This window comes from Nicotiana sylvestris, chromosome 12 (assembly GCF_000393655.2).
Source record: "Nicotiana sylvestris chromosome 12, ASM39365v2, whole genome shotgun sequence".
NCBI lineage: Eukaryota > Viridiplantae > Streptophyta > Magnoliopsida > Solanales > Solanaceae > Nicotiana > Nicotiana sylvestris.
The window spans coordinates 15543068-15562709 of NC_091068.1; the positions used below are offsets into that span (position 1 = coordinate 15543068).

The window sequence follows — 19642 nt, forward strand, 5'->3', positions numbered from 1 at the left end:
TCCATCTGCTGAAGCAAGCCACCTGGTCTCTGATGCTCATATTTTACCTGCTGACAGTTGAGAAATCGAGCTACAAATCCCACAATGTCCTTCTTCATTCTCCTCCACCAATAATGCTGTCTCATATCCTGATACATCTTCGCGGCACCCGGATGAATGGAATACCACGAGCTATGGGCCTCCTCCAGAATCAACTCCTGAAGCCCATCTACATTGGCCACACATATCCTGCCCTGCATCCTCAACACCCCATCATCATCAATAGTCACATCTCTAGCATCATCGTGCTGAACTCTGTCCTTAAGGACAAGCAAATGAGGATCATCATACTAACGCTATCTGATGCGATCATATAAGGAAGACCGAGAAATCACACAAGCCAATACCCGATTGGGCTCCTAAATATCTAACCTCACGAACCGATTGGCCAAGTCCTGAACATCAACTGCAAGAGGTCTCTCCCCAACTAGAATATATGGAAAACCCTCCATACTCACCGCCTTCCTACTCAAGGAATCGGCCACCACATTGGCCTTCCCCAGATGGTACGAAATGGTAATATCATAATCCATTAGCAACTCCAACCATCTCCGCTGCCTCAAATTGAGATCCTTCTGCTTGAACAAGTGCTGGAGGCTACGATGATCAGTAAACACCACACAAGACACACCACACAAATAATGCCTCCAAATCTTCAACGCGTGAACAATGGCAACCAACTCCAAATCATGAACAGGGTATTTCTTCTCATGGGGCTTCAATTGACGAGAACCATAAACAATAACTCTACCCTTCTACATCAATGCACACCCAATACCAACTCTCGGAGCGTCATAATACACGGTATATAAACCTGAAGCTGATAGCAAAACTAACACTGGAGTTATGGTCAAGGCAGTCTTGAGTTTCTGAAAGCTCTCCTCATGCTCATCCGACCATCTGAAAAGAGTACCCTTTTGAGTCAACTTGGTCAAGGGCGATGCGATAGATGTGAACCCCTAAACAAACTGACGGTAATAACCAGCCAAACCAAGGAAGCTGCGAATCTCTATGGCTGAGAACGGTCTGGACCAACTCTAAACCGCCTCTATCTTTTTCGGATCAACCTGAATACCCTCACTGGACACCACGTGCCTCAAGAAAGCCACTGAACTGAGCCAGAACTCACACTTGGAGAACTTCGCATAAAGTTTCTCCTCCCTCAATCTCTGCAACACAACTCTCAAATGCTCCATGTGGTCCTCCTGAATATGCGAGTACACCAGAATATCATCAATGAAGACTGTGACAAACGAGTCGAGATAGGGCCGAAACACGCTGTTCATCAAATGCATGAACTCTGCTGGGGCATTGATCAGCCCAAAAGACATCACCAGGAACTCATAATGACCATATCGTGTCTTGAAAGCTGTCTTAAGAATATTTGAGTCCCTGATATTCAACTAGTGATAACCTGAACAGAGATCAATCTTGGAGAACACTCTCGCTCCCTAAAGCTAGTCAAACAAATCATCGATACGAGGCAAATGATACTTGCTCTTGATTGTTACTTTGTTCAACCGCTTGTAATCAGTGCACATCCTCATAGTGCCATCCTTCTTCTTCACAAATAGAATCGGTGCACCCTAAGGCGACACACTAGGTCGAATGAACCCCTTATCAAGGAGTTCCTGAAGTTGCTCCTTTAACTCCTTCAACTCTGCTGGTGCCATACGATACGGTGGAATAGAAATGGGCCGAGTGCCCGGCACTAGGTCAATACCAAAATCAATATCCCTATTCGGTGGCATGCCTGGTAGGTCTGCAAGAAGCACATCGGAAAACTCCTTCACAATAGGAACAGAATCAATACTATGAGTCTCTGCACTGACATCCCTCACAAAAGCTAGATATGAAAGACAACCCTTCCCAATCATACGATGGGCCTTCAAGAATGAAATTACCCAAGAATGAAATTACCTAACTGGGGACATAATCCTTGCCACTCAATCCGTGGCACACCCGGCATAGCCAATGTCACTATCTTAGCATGACAGTCCAAAATAATGTGACACGGAGATAGCCAATCCATGCCCAATATAATATCGAAGTCTACCCTACACAATAACAAAAGATCCACTCGTGTCTCCAGACCCCCAATAGTCACCACACATGACCGGTACGCATGGTCTACAACAACAATATCGCCCACCGGAGTAGATACATGAACAGATGAAACAAGAGACTCATGAGGCGTATCCAAATAACGAGCAAAGTATGATGACACATAAGAATAAGTGGAACCGAGATCAAATAATAAAGAGACATCTCTGTGGTAGACTGAGACAATACCTGTGATTACGACGCAAGCAATAACATCGCGTCTAGCTGGAAGTGCATAGAAACGGGCTTGACCGCCACCTGATCGACCTCCCCCTCTAGGGCGACCCCTAGATGCTGACCTCCACCCCTAACTGGGTGGGTGGGTAGTGGTGAAGTAACTGGCACTGAAGCCGATGACTGACTCCTCTACTGAGATGAACCCCCAAGACGATGAGGACACTGCCTCCACATATGACCCAACTCTCCACACTCATAGCAACTTCCGAGTGCTAGAGATGGGGACTGAATGGAACCCCTAGCACCAGAATAACTAGCAGACGCACCTGACATAGAAGATACCTGAACTGATGGAGCACGAGACGAACTCTGAGCTGAAAGGGCACTGAGTGATGGCTGGCCTTGATGAGAACTATGAAAACCATGACCCAATGATGCCCCACGATAACCTGGGTGAGCTGGCTGAGCATGCCTGAATGGACGGCCTCTGTCGTGCTAAAACCGACCTCTCGAAAGGGCACCACCATAACTACTAGATCCCCGAGGCCTCTTGGCCTCCCTTTCATGTCGGTCCTGGCGACGAACTTACTCAATCTCACGAGTAATGTCTACAACATCCTCAAAAGTAGCACCAGACACCCTCTACCTGGTCATGAGAATACGAAGCTGATAAGTGAGGCCATCAATAAACCTCCTGATCCTCTCTCTCTCTCCGTAGGAACCAACCAAACAGCATGACGAGCTAACTCAGAAAACCTCATTTCATACTGCGTCACAGTCATCTCTCCCTAACGCAACCACTCGAACTACCTGCACAACTCCTCTCTGTGAGACTATGTCACATACTTCTCCAAAAAGATAACAGAGAACTGCTGCAAGGTAAGGGGTGCTGCACCAACAGGCCTACGCCTACCATAAGCCTCCCACCAAGTGAAGGCAGCTCCAGAAAACTGAAAAGTAGTGAAAGCGACCCCGCTGGTCTCCAGAATACCCATTGTACAAAGAATCCTCTAACACTTGTCCAAAAAACCTGGGCATCCTCGCCCTCTGCACCACTGAAAGTTGGAGGCTGAAGTCTATCAAACCTCTCCAACCTGCGCTGCTCGTCCTCTGGCATGACAAGAGGTACATAGTCCTGAGCAGCTGCAACTGGTTGGGCTGGATATGCCCATGATGTCTGAAGTCCCTGCACGACCTGCTCAGGTGTGTGAGCGGCAGGGGTCTGAGTGCCTCCCCCAGCCTAAGAAGTAGCTGCGGCTGTAGTAACTGAGACCACCTGATCTAGGCTAGTGCATACCGATAGAATCTAAGCCAGGGCCTCCTGAAAACCCGAAATCACAATGGGCACAGCTGGTGCCTGAGCTGGTGCTACTGGAGCGTCCACAACTAGGACATGATCCTGAATTAGGGCGGCTGGTGGATCTGCAAGTGCTGCCCTAGCTGCTGTGCGGGCTACACCCCTGGACCTACCGCGACCTCGACCGCATCCTCGGCCTCTAGTGGCCACAGTTGGTGGTACTGGTGGTCGTTCATCCTGACCGGTCGCTCGTGTCCTCACCATCTGTGAGAGAATATAATTACAGAAGTTTAGTACTCGGATCAATAGATTCGCATGACAAGAATTTCAAGAATATAAAGTTTTTCCTAAAGGTTCTGTAGCCTCTCGAGGATAAATATAAATGTCTTCGTACTGAACCGTGAGACTCTACTAAACCTGCTCATGAATCGTGATACCTATGTAACCTAGGCTCTGATACCAACTTGTCACGAACCTAAATCTGTACCCGGTCATGATGGCGCCTATCGTGAAACAAGGCCAGCTGACACAACACCCAGTTCATTTTAAACAATTATAATAACACATTTAACTCATTAACATGCTAATAATCCAAAAATAAGAGTGAACTAGTACAATTCGCAGAAACCAACACAGCCCGACATCGGGGTGTCACCAATCATGAGCATCTAACATAAGTCTAAGAGTATGAAAGAGTTTATACATTCTATTATACAACTAGAACAACGAAATTAAAATAGGAAGGAGAAACACTGAGCTGTGAAAGCCGAGCAACTACCTAGTGGACTCTGAATAGCCTACTGGGAGTAATCAACCCTCATTGATGGGACCCGAAGCTCCTGAATCTACACACAGGGTGCATGGATTAAAGTGAGTACTCCAACTCAGTGAGTAATAAAAGTAAAAGCTGCTGAGAGATAAGAAAGCACGTAAAACACAACAAAATGCTATACAGAGGCAGTATAAAATCAATACAATGCAATAGAATAGTGAAAAACTTGTGAAAACACCTCAGTTCAGTAAAAACCTCTTTAAAACATCTTTTAACAGCTAAACAAGTGAATGAAAAGCAGCGAGAAAAGATAAACACCTCAAATCAGCCCCTCGGGCACAATATCAACAGAAATCAGCCCCTCGAGCAATAACCTGGAACAACCTCAGCCCCTTGGGCTATATCACATATCATACTGGGTACCCGCGCTCACTGGGGGTGTACAGACTTCGGGAGGGGCCCCTTACGACCCAAGCGCAATATCAAGCCATCTCGTGGCATAATCAAATAGGCTCTTGGCCTCATATCAAGCTACCTCGCGGCGTACAACTCAGGCCCTCGGCCTCATTATCATAATCAGTACAACACTGCTGCGGCGTGCAACCCGATCCCATAATAATCCTCACAACACAGGCCCTCGGCCCTACTTAGTCAGAAATCTCTAAAAGCCACTCGGGCATAGTAAAATATGATGCTCAGCCCAAAATATCATTTAAGATGTCAAAATAGAGTAAACATGGCTGAGTTATAAAAACAGTAGAATATAGCATGATTGAGTACAAGTATAAAGTTAAAATAGTGAGGAAATAGTAGTAAAAATCCCCGAAGGGTCCAAAACGGTTGGCACAAGGCCCAAATATGGTATTCAGCCCAAAACATGATAATAGCAAACAATTTTCAATCAAATACGCGGTAAAGCAGTCATTCAGGATGGACTAAATCACAATCCCCAATGGTGCACGACCCCACGCTCGTCATCTAGCGTGTGCGTCACCTTAATATAGCACAACAATGTGAAATCTGGGGTTTCATACCCTCAGGACAACATTTACAATCATTACTCACCTCTATCCGGTCCAAACTCTAGCCCACGATGCCTTTGCCTCTCGAATCGGCCTCCAGATGCTCCTAATCTAACCAAAATCAGGGCAAATCCATCAAAACATGCTAAGGGAACAAAGCCCACTCGAAAGAAATCAAATTACATCATAAATCCTGAAATTGGCCAAATCCGACCCCTGGACCCACGTTTCGGAATCGGATAAAAACTATATCAATAGATTCCTTATCACTTCCCGAGTTCATTCATATTAAAAGCACCAAAATCCAACCACAAACGACCCCTCAAATCCCAAATTCTAGGTCTCCAATTACAAGCCCTAGTTCTTTAATATTTCGGCTTAAATTCTACAAATTCCATGATTAATTAGGTAAAAATCACATTAGGATTGAGTATTAAGTCCATAAATCTTACCTCCAAGCGTTCCCCCTTGATTCCCTCTTCAATCCCCTTCAAAAAGCTTCAAAATCACCCAAAAATGGAGGAATTTAGGCTCAAAATCGCTGAAATGGATCTTTTAAACATTCTGCCCAGCACTTAAAAATCCTTCATCGCGAATGCAGTCAACATCTCACGTTCGCGAAGCACAACCTGGCGTTGACCACTATTTCCTTCATCGCGATCGCGACTGTACACGAACGCGAAAGCTTGACTTCCCCTCTCATCGCGAACGTGGCTCCCCACCCGCGAATGCGAAGAACAAATCCTCCAGGACCCCATCTGCTCACTTACCTCTATGCGAACGCGGCAAGAACCTCGCGAACGCGATGACCACGAGCCTCAACCCTTCGCGAGCGCGGGATCACCTTTGCGAACGCGAAGGCAAATTTCCCAGCCACAAATCTCAACCCTTCACAAACGCGAGGGTCCACTCGCGAATGCGAAGCACAACTGTCTGCAACATCAACAACAGATTTCTGCAACTTTTCTCAACTTGAAATGATTCGTTTAACCACCCGAAACTCACCCGAGGCCCTCAGGACCTCAACCAAACATGACAACCTATCCCATAACATCATCCAATCTTGTTTCAACCTTCGGAATGCTCAAAACAACATCAAAACACCAAATTTGCATCGGATTCAAGCCTAAGAATTCAAAAATCTTCCAAATTCCGCTTTCGATCAAAAAGTCTATCAAACTACGCCCGAATGACCTGAAATTTTGCACACACATCCCAAATGCCACAACGGACCTACTGCAACTCCCGGAATTCTATTTCGACCCTTATATCAAAATCTCACTTACCAACCGGAAAACGCCAAAATTTCAGTTTCGTCAATTCAAGCCTAAATCTACTCCGTACCTCCAAAACACATTCCGATCACGCTCCTAAGTCCCAAATCACCTCCCGAAGCTATCCGAACCATCGGAACTCACATCCGAGCTTTTTATCACATAAGTTAACATCCGGTTGACTTTTCTAACTTAAGCTTACCTAAAAGAGACTAAGTGTCTCAAACCTTACCAAAACCTCTTCGAACCCGATCCAACCAAACCGATAACACATAATACAGCTAAACAAGGCAATAAGAAACAGAAATAGGGAAAACGAAGCGGTAACTCATAAAACGGCCGGCCGGGTCGTTACAACTATATAGTCCACATATTCCCGTGGACTTATATTTGGTCCACGGGACCTAAAAACTTTAATGAAAAACATAAATAGGCAATAATTGAGTAAAATTTTCAAAAACCTAGCAACAATAGATATTTTACATTCATGACTGCTAAATAAATACATTCCCTAGCAGAAAATCATTCAATCCCATTAAAATAGGGGTGCTAGTTAATAACCCCTAAAAGTAAGCAAAAATAAAAAAAGATAATAACTTTCATCCAAAAATAAAGCTCTCTTCCAAATTCCACTAAAATAGGCATATAATTAATGATATACAAATTCTTCCATCACAAGTAAATTACCGAACTTTCATGTTATTATAACAAGTGATTGATACTCTTCTTGTATTGAAATATACATTCACTCAATGTGTTTTCTTTAATAATATTTTCATTGATTTTTTATTAAAAAATTATTTATAATTATTAATATGTATAATATTGGAATAAATCATGTATGTTTACCATAAACATCCTTATATTTTGAAAAAATAAAATACACATATTTAGTGAAAATATATAAGGTATATATGTGGTATGTATACATTATAAATTATTATTTTTTATAAGAAATAAATCTTAGATGATTATACAATATAACCATGTATAATTAATAATAGAAAGATCAGCGCGTTGATTTTGCTTCCGTTAAAGTGTGTATGTATAAATATAGATGGTATAATGATGGTATTCCGTATATCAATATTTGTTTAATTTTGTGTATATATTTATATGATAACAAAGATATGATAATGGTATATATGTGATAACCTTTCATAGCTTGATTGTATATATTAATTTTTTGTCATCGTTGTCTCAAGTTTTTTAAATTTTGTGTTTCAAATTAAATCACAATGAAAATTTAAAGAAGGACTTTGATACTTGGAACGGCAATGGAAAGAGCAGTGAAGAGGTTGGAACTTCGAAGAAGCAGAGTCAATGGTAGAGTGATATGAGAGAGAAAGAGAAATAAGATAGTAAGAATTTAAACATAATCCCTTGTTTTAAGGAAGAGTTTAAAAATAAATAAATTACTATTAAATACTTTCAAATATGCTATATTTGGAGTAAAATCTGCTATTATTGGAATAAATACTATTTTATAAGACTCCTACGGTGTAAAAATCTCAACTTTTTAAATATGAATTAAGTTCATTTAATAATGTAGAAATGACGTTAGTAGCCACTTTAAAGAACTGTTATTTAGCAATTAGTCAATGCGTCCTGAATTTCACTGGGCATTTGCATCTCTACACGATTTTTGGGTCACCATTGAACTTATATCCACTTTGCACAAGAAATTCCAAGTGTATCTACTTTAGGGTAACTTCAGACATACGGACCTGAAGTAGCAAAAATTATGTCTAAAATTTGAACTTCAGAATTTTTTGCCTGAAGTTTGACTTGACTTGCAAAGGCAATCAGGCAAACTTCAGTTCATAGTGCAAGGGTAAACTTCAGTTCAATTGTGTATGTCTGAAGTTTGAACTTCAGAATGTTTTTGCCTGAAGTGTGGCCTTATTAAAGCAAAACTTCAAAATATTTTCACCTGAAGTTTGACCTAACTTACAAAGGTAATCAGGAAAACTTCACTTCATAGTGCAAACTTCAGACAAATTAGTCTGAAGTTCTTCATTTTATAGTGCAAGCTTAAGACAAAATCAGCTTGTTATATTTGAACTTCAGATAATTTTTTTCTGAAGTATGGCGTGACAATTGCAAACTTCAGAGAAAATTTAACCTGGTAATATCTTAAGTTTGCCCCTGCAGTCCCAGACTTCAGACTCGTATCTTTGAACACGTTCAATAATTGAGCTCCGAATGCTTTTTCGAGTTTTACGCTCCCAGACAATGCTCAATCACGTTTCCAATAAGGAATGCAGGTCCAAGGATTTCAGTCAAATAATTTTGAATTAACAAACCTGAAATTTCATATTTAAATACCCAAGTGATTTCAAGATTAGATCTTCACCATCTCAATTGTACATTGATTTGAGTTTTCTTTAATGGTGACTTTAATTCAAAGCTCATACCCTACTGCTAGATATCTGTATACTTCATATCCAATCAATAATACTTACACAAAGTCTCATGTATTTGAGAGAGAAAAGAAGAAGAAGAAGAAAAGAAGAAGATGAAGAAAGGAGCGCATAGGTTAGGAGGAAGAAGACGAGGCGTCAGAAGTTGTCAAAATTAGGGTATAGGTTAAATAATTTTAAAATTATGGGTATAGGTTAAATGGGGGAGACCAAATAGGGCACCCCGTGCAATTTTTACGAATTTCACTATTTCAGTTTAATTTTTCAGGACAAAAATGTCTTGAGTTGTCCTGAAATTAAGTTTTTTAGTTTAAAATTTTAGGACAAAATAAGTACTGGCTAATCTCTAAATAGCATCATGAGAATGACTATTTGTGCATTTGCCCCTTTAATAATCGGCAAAACTATGCATTTCCCTCAATATTATGCCCTCTGATCAATAATAAGTGATTTTAGCCTTTGGCACACCCTTTAAGAAAATACGAACTCCTAGAGAAAAAAATGTAGTCACTAAATTACACTTAATTAATTCTTACCTTGACACATTGAGATATGTAAATAAGGGCAAAATTTGAAAAAATAAAATTAATTCCTTTTTTTAATATATACAACACTTTTTTTTAAGCAAATTCACAAGGCAGGGTGCCTAGGGCTTTTTATTTATATATAAACTCAAAAATATGATACATTGTCAAGAGGTCTTACGAAATGAAATAAATAATTTTGACGCTTACATACTCCCTATTACCAATGTTGAGCACTGTGATCAACACTGATATTACAAATGTAATCTAATAATGCAAAGAAACTGTGTTTTAGAAACTAGCCCTGAAATGCTATCATAATTGAGTAGACTTTTGTTGAACTTTTGGCCATATTCCCAGTGGTGTATCAATTGTGTGCGTATTAACTCCAGTTGTGAATGTTCCAATCTGTATTCCAAGCCTTCTTCTGCATCTTCCATGAGTGAAAAGCTCCCATGATCAACCACAAAAAGAGTTTCACCTTTTATCGGAAAGTGCACTGCCTTGGTATTCCAATGTTGTTCCAGCTTCGTCTCGAGTTTGTCTCTAGCTTGATCAAGCCAATCCCATAGCCTCCGTTGGTCCTCATGATGTCTAGGATCCAGAAGTGTACCTACACCTTGATTCTACACAGGAAATTCCCACGCAGTTTCATATAACTCGAATATCAATCTTTTGGCACATATGTGAACGTGCCTTGCTTGGAGGTAATTGCGTGTAATATCCAATAGGTATTTTATGAGCTCTTTATATGGAATCCATTGTGGAGTATAGCAGTTGTGAAATGTATTGGGTATTGAGTCCCCAGTACATTCATTACTCCCAATATTGATAGCCAGATAGACATAGCTGCCATACATATAAAGCGTGAAATCTGGGCAGCCTTGCCTAGCATGGTGAAAAGCATGCCACAAACTTGGAATCGCCAGGACCCTAGCGTGAAGGAGTATCTCGCGTCGCTAGGGAATGGATCTCGCATTTGCTTCAGCTGGGCGAGGTCTGTGGCAAGGAAGAGCAGGCGACAGAGTGTGCACCGCAAGGTCCAACGCGAGATGGGGCTGGCGAAATACCTGGCGTCGTCAGGGTGTTGAGCTCGCTATTGGTCGTGTTGGGCGAGGTCTAAAGCTTGCTGGAATACATATTTGCTCCTGCCTTATGATCTGCAAATTTCTTAGCATTTTTATTTGAAGCTTCCTTTCCATGCTTGTGCATACCATGACTTCTCCTTCAAGGGAATGAGCACTAGGTGCTAATACCACCCATTGAATTTGAAATACATGGTAAGGCATGGACACAGTAACGTCTCCTGCGAAAAAAGAAAACAACATTAGTATAAAATTCAATCACCATGTTCTCCTCCTTTTGGATTTGAACATAATGATTCAGTGAAGACCCTTACCTCCATGATTTCTTTACGCTCCTGTTCCCCTCCATTCCTATCTCCTTATAGCTTTGATCCTCAAGTAGGGGCATTGCAACTTATCATTATTCACTATCCTCCTTCCTTCAATATCAAAATCCCAGAAATCATGACACACTATAGGGCCAACATCCAAAGCATAATTAGCTAAATGATCCGCCAATTTATTTCCCTCCCTAAGTGTGTGAGAAATCTGGATATTACATCTATTCATCAACTCCCTTATCTCCTCCACAATATTAGCTACATTCCATGGGCAAGTCCATGATCCTTCAAGAACTTTTTTCATCAACATTGAGTCAGTGTGCAAAAGAACAAGCATATAGTCATGCCTCACACAGTATTTTAAAGCCTCCAACACTGCTGATAACTATGGATTTAATCTATCTTATGCTCTCTTTTGCTTAGGTTTTGGGTCAAAATGTCTAAAAGTATTCCCAAAAACTAATTTACTGTGCTTACTTGCAGGGTTTGGTCAAAATGAGACAAAGAAGCCAAAATAAAATCATGAAGGAGTAAACTTGCACAGACTAAAGACTGGGAACTCGAGCGCGGAGAGCGGACAAAATACGTGGCCACATGAGGACCACCGCTGAGGCATCCACAAATACGCGGCCCATGAAAGTAAAGTTCAGAGAGGCTAATTTGAGCACAAGTTCTACCGCTGACCGCGATGGAAAAACGCGGCCGCAGAATATCTGATGCGGCCACGGTGCTATTTTCACTGAGAGGGTGATTGAAGTTCAGAAACCCTGCAAGTCATGCTTAATAGAAGAACGCGGTCCGCGTCCAAATTATGCGTCCGCAATGGAAGCACACACGGATACAGATGAAATTATGCTGTCCGTGAAACTAAGTCCAACCCAAGCCCAAAATTGAATAAACGCGGACTGCGCTTGCTATTGTGCGACCGTGAAAGTCCAAGCGCGAACGCGCTCACTTTTACGCGTCCGCAAATTCTCCGTAGGGGCATTTTTGTCAGGAATTTTCAGATGTGTATAAATAGACCTTTTTGACATTTTTAGTTCAAGTTATGTTTTGTTGAACACGTGAACAACTGGTTTTTACCTTCTTGAGTAATTTTATAGTAGATTCACCTTCAATCTTTAGATTTTCATCTTGTATTTGAATCTTATGGCTTATATTTCATTTTCATCTTTGATTTCTGTTGTTATTATGAGTAGCTAAACTCATTAGCTAGGGTTGCGACCCAACCCTAGTGTGGATATTCAGTGGGTCTTGAATTTTAAGGCTTAATTGTTTATGGGTTAGTGATATTTAGCCTAATTCATGCTTTAATTGTAGAATTGGTGGGTGCAAATACTGATTCGTGCCTTTATGACTTAGACTCTTCTTGAGAAAGTGGGACTAAGTCTAGAAAAATTAGGCTAATAAGGAATTTGGGTGAATTTAAGAGATTGATAGCCTCAATTAAAGGGTTAAACTTAGAGATAGTAATACCCGACTTGAGCCAATATCATTTGGTATGCATGAACACCCATTTGGACTTGAGAGAGCCAAATTGGGCAAAGTCACTCAAACTACCGAGAGGTATAGAGTGAGCACTTATGTGCGATGGTTATATCACGACCCCAATCACAACAAGCTTGCCCTGAATTCTCGATACCCGTTAGATATCCACCTAGGCGAAAGTCACTACCCTAGTCCCTTTTAATCCTTGAAAACAAACAACAAAACATTGTACTTAGTTTTAACTATTGCATGTTATAGAATAGAAGTAGAAGTACAATATAAAACCAACCATTTGTGAAAGTGCAATTTAGAGCAAAACCCGCATCTCTACTAGAATATAAACCTAACTCTAATCTAATTAACTCCATGTGAATTCAATCCCGATCTTTGTTGGGAAAAATTGCATCGACCATCCTCACTACTCATTAGTAGTGTAGGCTTGGAACCAATTAATTTTTGGCACCGTTTCCGGGGAGTTAAACGGTTTTAGCTGTATCTCCGAGTAATTGTGTGTTTTGTTTTTCTTTCCTTCCATTTTCTAATTTTGTTTGTGATTTGCGTTTAGGTACAAAATAGCTCTTAACAATGATGCTCCCAAAAATTTGCCATTAGGGGAGGAGGTAGATGATGACAATGTAGATGAGATTCAACATGAACCTCAAGCACAAAGGAGAGTCCGACCGCCTCATGATAATATTCCAAACCCTCCCCTACCTCCAGCAAGGGCAGCACACCGGGTGTTGCCCAATGAGGGATACGCAAGTGCAGTAGCCCCACCCCGGGTTAGGGCGGGCAACTTCCAAATAACCAATGTTATGCTTACATTCTTGGAATAGAGGGTTTTCTTCACCGGAGCTCCACACCAAAATGTCTACAAGATCTCAAGGGTTTTGTTGATACATGTTGGGGGAGAAAGCAAACCAACATTTCTGAGGACGCACTGAGGTTGAGGCTATTACCATTTTCTCTAAGGGGGAAGGCTTTGTATTGGCTTGAAAGGTTGCCCAATCATTCCATCACTACTTGGGATGAGTTGGCCGAGAAATTCATAGCAAAGTTCTTCTCACTGGGGCATATGGCGAAGCTGAGAGATGAAATCCTTTCCTTTAAGCAAGAGCCAAATGAACCGCTTCACGAGATTTGGGAAAGGTATTGGGAGATGGTTAAAGAGTGTCCGAACAATGACATGATCGAATCCATGATCTAAGAAACATTCTACCGTGGCATCAATACTACCAAGCAATTTGTAACTAACCAACTCGCTGGGGGAAATTTCATGAAAACACCTTATGCTGAGGCGTGTGATATACTTGATGAGATGGCGGATACTTCCTCGGCATGGAAAAGGCGAGCTAATGTGCCCCAAGGTGATCCCAATGTTATTCACCCATACAAAGAGCTCCATGACCACGGCCCAGCAATAGTTGAGTTAACTACAACCATGAACTACTTGGCCAAAGCTCAGTTGCAACAAGTTCAAGGGCCAAAACAAGTGAATGCCATGGAAATGGTAAATATGATGGTCAACAAGAGGAGGCAAAGAGGTCAACAAAGTCAAGGAAACCCAGATTAATTTGAGCAAGGTAGTAGTGGTTACAATCAAGATGATGTGTATGATGATCAAAGTGAAGAGGCTCAGTATGTGAACAACTACCAAGGACAACGGGGGCAATGCTCCGAATCAACAACAACAATGGAGATCCCAAGGAAATTGGAGAAATCAAAATCAACAAGGAAATTGGAACGGTGGAAACAACAACCAAAGCAATTGGGGGAACAACAATCAAAATTGGGGCAATCAAAGTAACCAAGGCAATTGGGGCGGCAATAATAATAGCAATTGGGGAGGCAATAACAACCTAAGGGGTTGGAATAATAATCAAGGGAATCGGGGGCCGGGCTTTCAAAGTCCTCTGATGTTTCAACAACCAAAAAACCCTCTTTCATATCCATCACAAGGTCCTAGCTTGTTCAACAATGATATGAGACAGATTGAGTCTATGTTTGAGCAAATGATGAAGAAAAACGCCGACTTCGATGCCCAATTGGCGCCCCACAATACTTCTATCCGCAATTTGGAGGTCCAACTTGTCCAAATTTCTTAAGCTTTGAATACTCGCTCTAAGGGGGAACTACCTAGTGACACGGTAGTAAACCCGAAGGGAGGGAACAATACGGGCCATGCTATGGCGGTGACTACGAGGAGTGGTAGAGGTGGAGTTGTTAGTACCTCTAATGCAATAAAGGTTGTGAGTGATGATGTGTTGCTAGAAGATGATGATGAGACAAGCAATGATGTGCAAGTGAGTGATGAGAATGTGAATAAAGATGTGAGAATAGACATTGATGACAACTTGGAGGAGACCCAAAATGATGTGAACCCGTCTAGGGAACACGTGATAGACATACCAGAAATGGTAGTGCCTAAAGCCAAGGCTCCTTTGCTAAGGACTCCTCCACCGTACCCTCAAAGGCTTGAAAAATAAAACAATGAGAACCAGTTCAAGAAATTTATTGATATGATGAAACGTTTGTCCATATATGTGCCTTTGGTGGAAGCTCTAGAACAAATGCCAGGCTATGCCAAGTTTATGAAAGACTTGGTAACCAATAAGAGATCCATGAATTGTGAAATGATCAAGATGACGTACCAAGTGAGTGCCATTGTACATTCCATGGCCCCAAGGCTAGAGGTCCTCGGTGCTTTTACTATCCCGTGCACTATTGGTAGTGCCGATTTCGCCAATGCTTTGTGCTACTTGGGGGCAAGCATTAACTTGATGCCATATTTTGTATTCAAGACAATGGGGATTGGGCAACCAAGACCCACTTCCATGAGGTTACAAATGGAAGAGAGAACAATGAAGAGACCATTGGTGATCATTGACGATGTGCTAGTTCGGGTCAACAAGTTCATACTTCCCACAAATTTTGTGATTCTTGACTGCGAGGTTGACTATAAGGTGCTGATCATATTGGGGAGACCTTTCCTAGCTACATGGAAGGCTTTAGTTGATGTAGAAGCAGGGGAGCTCACCTTCTGGGTGGGTGATGAAAAAGTTGTGTTCCATATCTACATGTCAATGAGGCAGCCAAATAGCAACGAAGTATATTCATTTGTGGATCTTGTGACCGAGGTGATTGTTGAAGACACCAGTGCTGTGATTAATGTGGAGGACCCTTTGGAAGCTACGTTGTTGAACCATGATATGACTGAGGATGAAGGCTTAGTTGAATGTGTCAATGCTTTACGAGGAATGGGTTCATATACATATGAGCCCCAAAAACTTTCCTTGGATCTTGAGAACTGGAAGACTCCACCAATAAAGCCCTCAATCGAGGAGCCTCCCATATTAGATTTGAAGCTTTTTCCTTCACAACTCAAGTGTGAATTCGTGGCCCCTTGTTCAACTTTACCTGTTATTCTTTCTTCGTGCTTAACTAACGTGTAAGTAGATACCACCCTTGCGGTGATCCAAAGAATGAAGAAGGCAATTGGATGGACTTTGGCTGACATTCGGGGTATAAGCCCCGCCTTTTGCATGCACAAAATTATACTAGAGGATGAAGTCAAACCTTCCGTGGAACATCAAAGGAGGTTGAATAAGGCCATGCAAGAGGTCATCAAGAAAGAAATTATCAAGTGGATAGATGCAGGGGTTGTGTACCCCATTTTGGATAGTTCATGGACTTCACGGCACAATGTGTGCCGAAGAAGGGGAGGGTATGACTGTGGTTACAAATGAGAAAAATAAGTTGATCTCCACTAGGACTATCACCTGATGAAGGGTGCATGGATTATCGGAAGCTGAACAAAGTGACCCGCAAGGACCATTTTCCACTCCCACTTCCGTCAAGGGAGTTAGGAGCTTTCTTGGGCATGCGGGGTTCTACCGTTGGTTCATGAAGGATTTCTCAAAGGTGGTGAACACCTTGTGCAAGTTATTGGAAAATGATGCAAAGTTTGTGTTCAATGATGATTACATGAAAGCCTTTGATCTTCTCAAGTATAGATTGACTACCACTCCCATCATTACCACACCCAATTGGAGCTTACCATTTGAGCTCATGTGCGATGCTAGTGACGTTACTGTAGGAGTGATTTTAGGGCAAATGATCAACAAGATATTTCATCCGGTCTATTATGCAAGCGAAATGATGAATGACGCCCAAGTCAATTATGCGGTAACTGAGAAAGAGTTACTAGCCATTGTCTTTGCCATGGAAAAGTCCAGGCCATATCTCATGGGTACCAAAGTGATTGTGCACACCGATTATGCAGAACTCCACTACTTGATGAAAAAAAAGGACTCTAAGGCTAGGTTGATGAGATGGGTTCTACTGCTTTAAGAGTTTGACCTTGAAATTATTGATCGGAAAGGGAGTGAAAACCAAGTGGCGGACCACTTGTCCCGCTTGGAAGAGGAGGGGAGGCCCTATGATGGCCTCGAAATTAATGATTCGTTTCCGGATGAACAACTCCTCTCTGTGTCTTTGAATAGTATGCCTTGGTTCGCCGATGTGGCTAACTTTTTTGTGACCATCATTTTTCCAAGTGATCTCTCTTCCAACCAAAGTAAGAAGCTTAAACATGACAACATGGATTATTATTGGGACGAGCCATATCTTTTCAAGATCTGTAATGATGGTGTGATCCAGAAATGTGTTTCGGAAGAGGAGCAAATGAGTATTCTTGATGCTTTCCATTCCTCGCCCTACGGTGGTCATCATGGTGGGGCGAGAACTTCTTCAAAGGTTCTCAGCTGTGGATTTTGTTGGTCTACACTGTATAAAGATGCTGGTGAGCTTGTTAAGAGATGTGATGAGTGTCAGAGAGCTGGTGGAATATCTAAGAAGGATGAAATTCCTCTCACACTGTTCTAAGATTGATACTTTTGACGTGTGGGGCATCGACTTCACGGGGCCATTTGTGAGTTCATGTAGTAACACTTACATTCTGGTTGTTGTTGATTATATTTCCAAGTGGGTTGAAGCGGTGGCTTTGCCCAACAATGAGGCACAAAGTGTGGTGGTGTTCTTAAAGAAAAATATCTTCATAAGGTTTGACACTCCAAGGGCGATCATCAGTGATGAGGGTTCTCATTTTTGTAACAAGGCTTTCAATACTTTACTTTCCAAGTATGGTGTCAATAATAAGGTGTCAACCCCTTGTCATCCCCAGGCTAGTGGACAAGTTGAGGTCTCCAACAGGAAGATAAAGAGCATATTATCAAAAACTTTCAATGCAAACCGGACTGATTGGTCAAGGAAACTTGTTGATGCTTTGTGGGCATACAGAACTGCATATAAGACTCCGATTGGTATGTCTCCATACCGGTTGGTCTTTGAGAAAACATGCCATCTTCCGATTGAGTTAGAGTACAAGGCCATGTGGGCGCCGAAGAAGTTAAACCTTGAATGGAATGTAGTTGCAAATCTTCGGGTAGAGCAATTAAATGAACTTGATGAGTTCCGCTTTCATGCCTATTCCAGCTCGTCCTTATATAAGGACAAGATGAAGTACTTACATGACAAATATGCCCGAAGCAAGGAATTTAAGGAGGGTGACTTGGTTCTTCTATTCAACTCTCCGTTACGACTGTTTCCGGGAAAACTCAAGTCAAAATGGAGTGGCCCTTTTGAAGTGGTGCATGTAACTCCGTTTGGTGCTCTTGATTTGAAAAACAAAAATGGTGAAATCTTCAGAGTTAATGGGCACCGAGTGAAGTACTATCTTGGTAAGTTTGATAGCCATGTGGTGGCACTGATCCATTTCATGTGAATGATGGTAACATGCATCATGTCGCTACGTTAAATCAGGTGCTTCTTGGGTGGCAACCCATGCATTTTTCTTTCTTTTTGCCTTTCTCCTTAGATTATGATTTCTTTTGAACTAGATGGTTGTGAGCTTTGTGTAGGAATTGTTTATGCAGTGTAGGACTGTTGCTGGAAAAATTTGCCTAAGTGTAGGGAATTACGCGGACCGCGCTCAAAATTTCGCGGTCCGCTAGAGCTTTTCATGGGGGCGCAATTTGTAAGTGGACGTGGACTCGAAAGGTCCAGAATATCAACTCTATGAAGTTGTATTCGCATCCGTGGTCTTTATTTCACGGTCTGCATTGACATTATGCACCCGCGCCCGTATTTTCGCTCTCAGCGGATAGGTTACTGAAAAGGATCTTCATCAGGTAAAAGAACGCGGACCGCAATAGAATTTCACGGCTGCGTTCAGGTAAGTTGGTGGGGTCTACAACTGTTAAATATAAATAGGAGGTCTTTAGACCTTTTACGCTTTTCGAACCCTGATTTCCCACAGGATAATAGAACTGTTCGCATTCCTCTGTGTAGTTCCCAATCTCATTTCACTAATCAAGAGTCTGATTTTCTCTCAATTCCACAACTGGTATGCTCAAATCATTGCATTGCTTTTATATTTTGCTTTTCCCTTCTCTCAGTTTTAACTTTTTCTTTTTAATTAGGGTTAATACGTGCCAAAATTAAAATCATGCTTAATTGTTGCTTAGATTCATGTGGGTAATTGTTTTACATGCCTAATGGGGGATAAGGTTATTAACTATGCTTATGATTTCACAATTTTTTTGCACTTAGTAAAAACCCTCGGTTAAAAATGTTCCTCAATGCCCGTGCTTTTCCAATTTCATGGACCGCGATCCACTTTTTTGATGTCTGCGGTCCCTAATTTGTGGGAACTGTGTGTGTAAGTTCACGGTCCGCGATTACTTTTTCATGGTCCGCATTTGGTCTATCGCGATAGCAGCCAAGGTTTCGCGGCCCGCATTCGTAAGCTTCAGAAAAGTCTGATAACAGATTTTGCGGTCGCGCCAACTTTTTGGCGGTCCGCGGTTGATCTTTTGCAGCCGTGTCTACTTTTTTGCAGTCTGTGGTGTTCAAAGTTCAGAGAGTTAGTAGTCTGATCCTACTCTCTTTGCGGACGTGTCTATTCTTTCGCGGTCCACGGTGTTTAAAGTTCAGAGAGTTAGTAGTCTGATCCTACTCTCTTCGCGGCCGTGGTCACTTCGCGGCCGTGCTTGCTTTTTTGTGGTCTGTGATGCCAAGTTCTGGGAAGCAATTCTGCATTTCAACTGCATTGTTTTAAT

The 19642-nt window shown here is 41.8% G+C and overlaps 1 protein-coding gene across 1 annotated transcript; it reads left to right on the forward strand.

Moving 5' to 3' along the window:
* Positions 1 to 15046: 15046 nt before the first annotated feature.
* Positions 15047 to 15976, forward strand: LOC138882714 (uncharacterized). Its single transcript, XM_070163333.1, has one exon. It carries the CDS (start codon positions 15047 to 15049, stop codon positions 15974 to 15976), a length of 930 nt encoding a protein of 309 aa, XP_070019434.1.
* The last annotated feature ends 3666 nt before the right edge of the window (positions 15977 to 19642 follow it).

What these genes read in the sequence shown, in the direction of transcription:
- LOC138882714 (XM_070163333.1), top strand. Translation starts at nt 15,047, where the DNA reads ATGAAACGTTTGTCCATATATGTGCCTTTGGTGGAAGCTCTAGAACAA.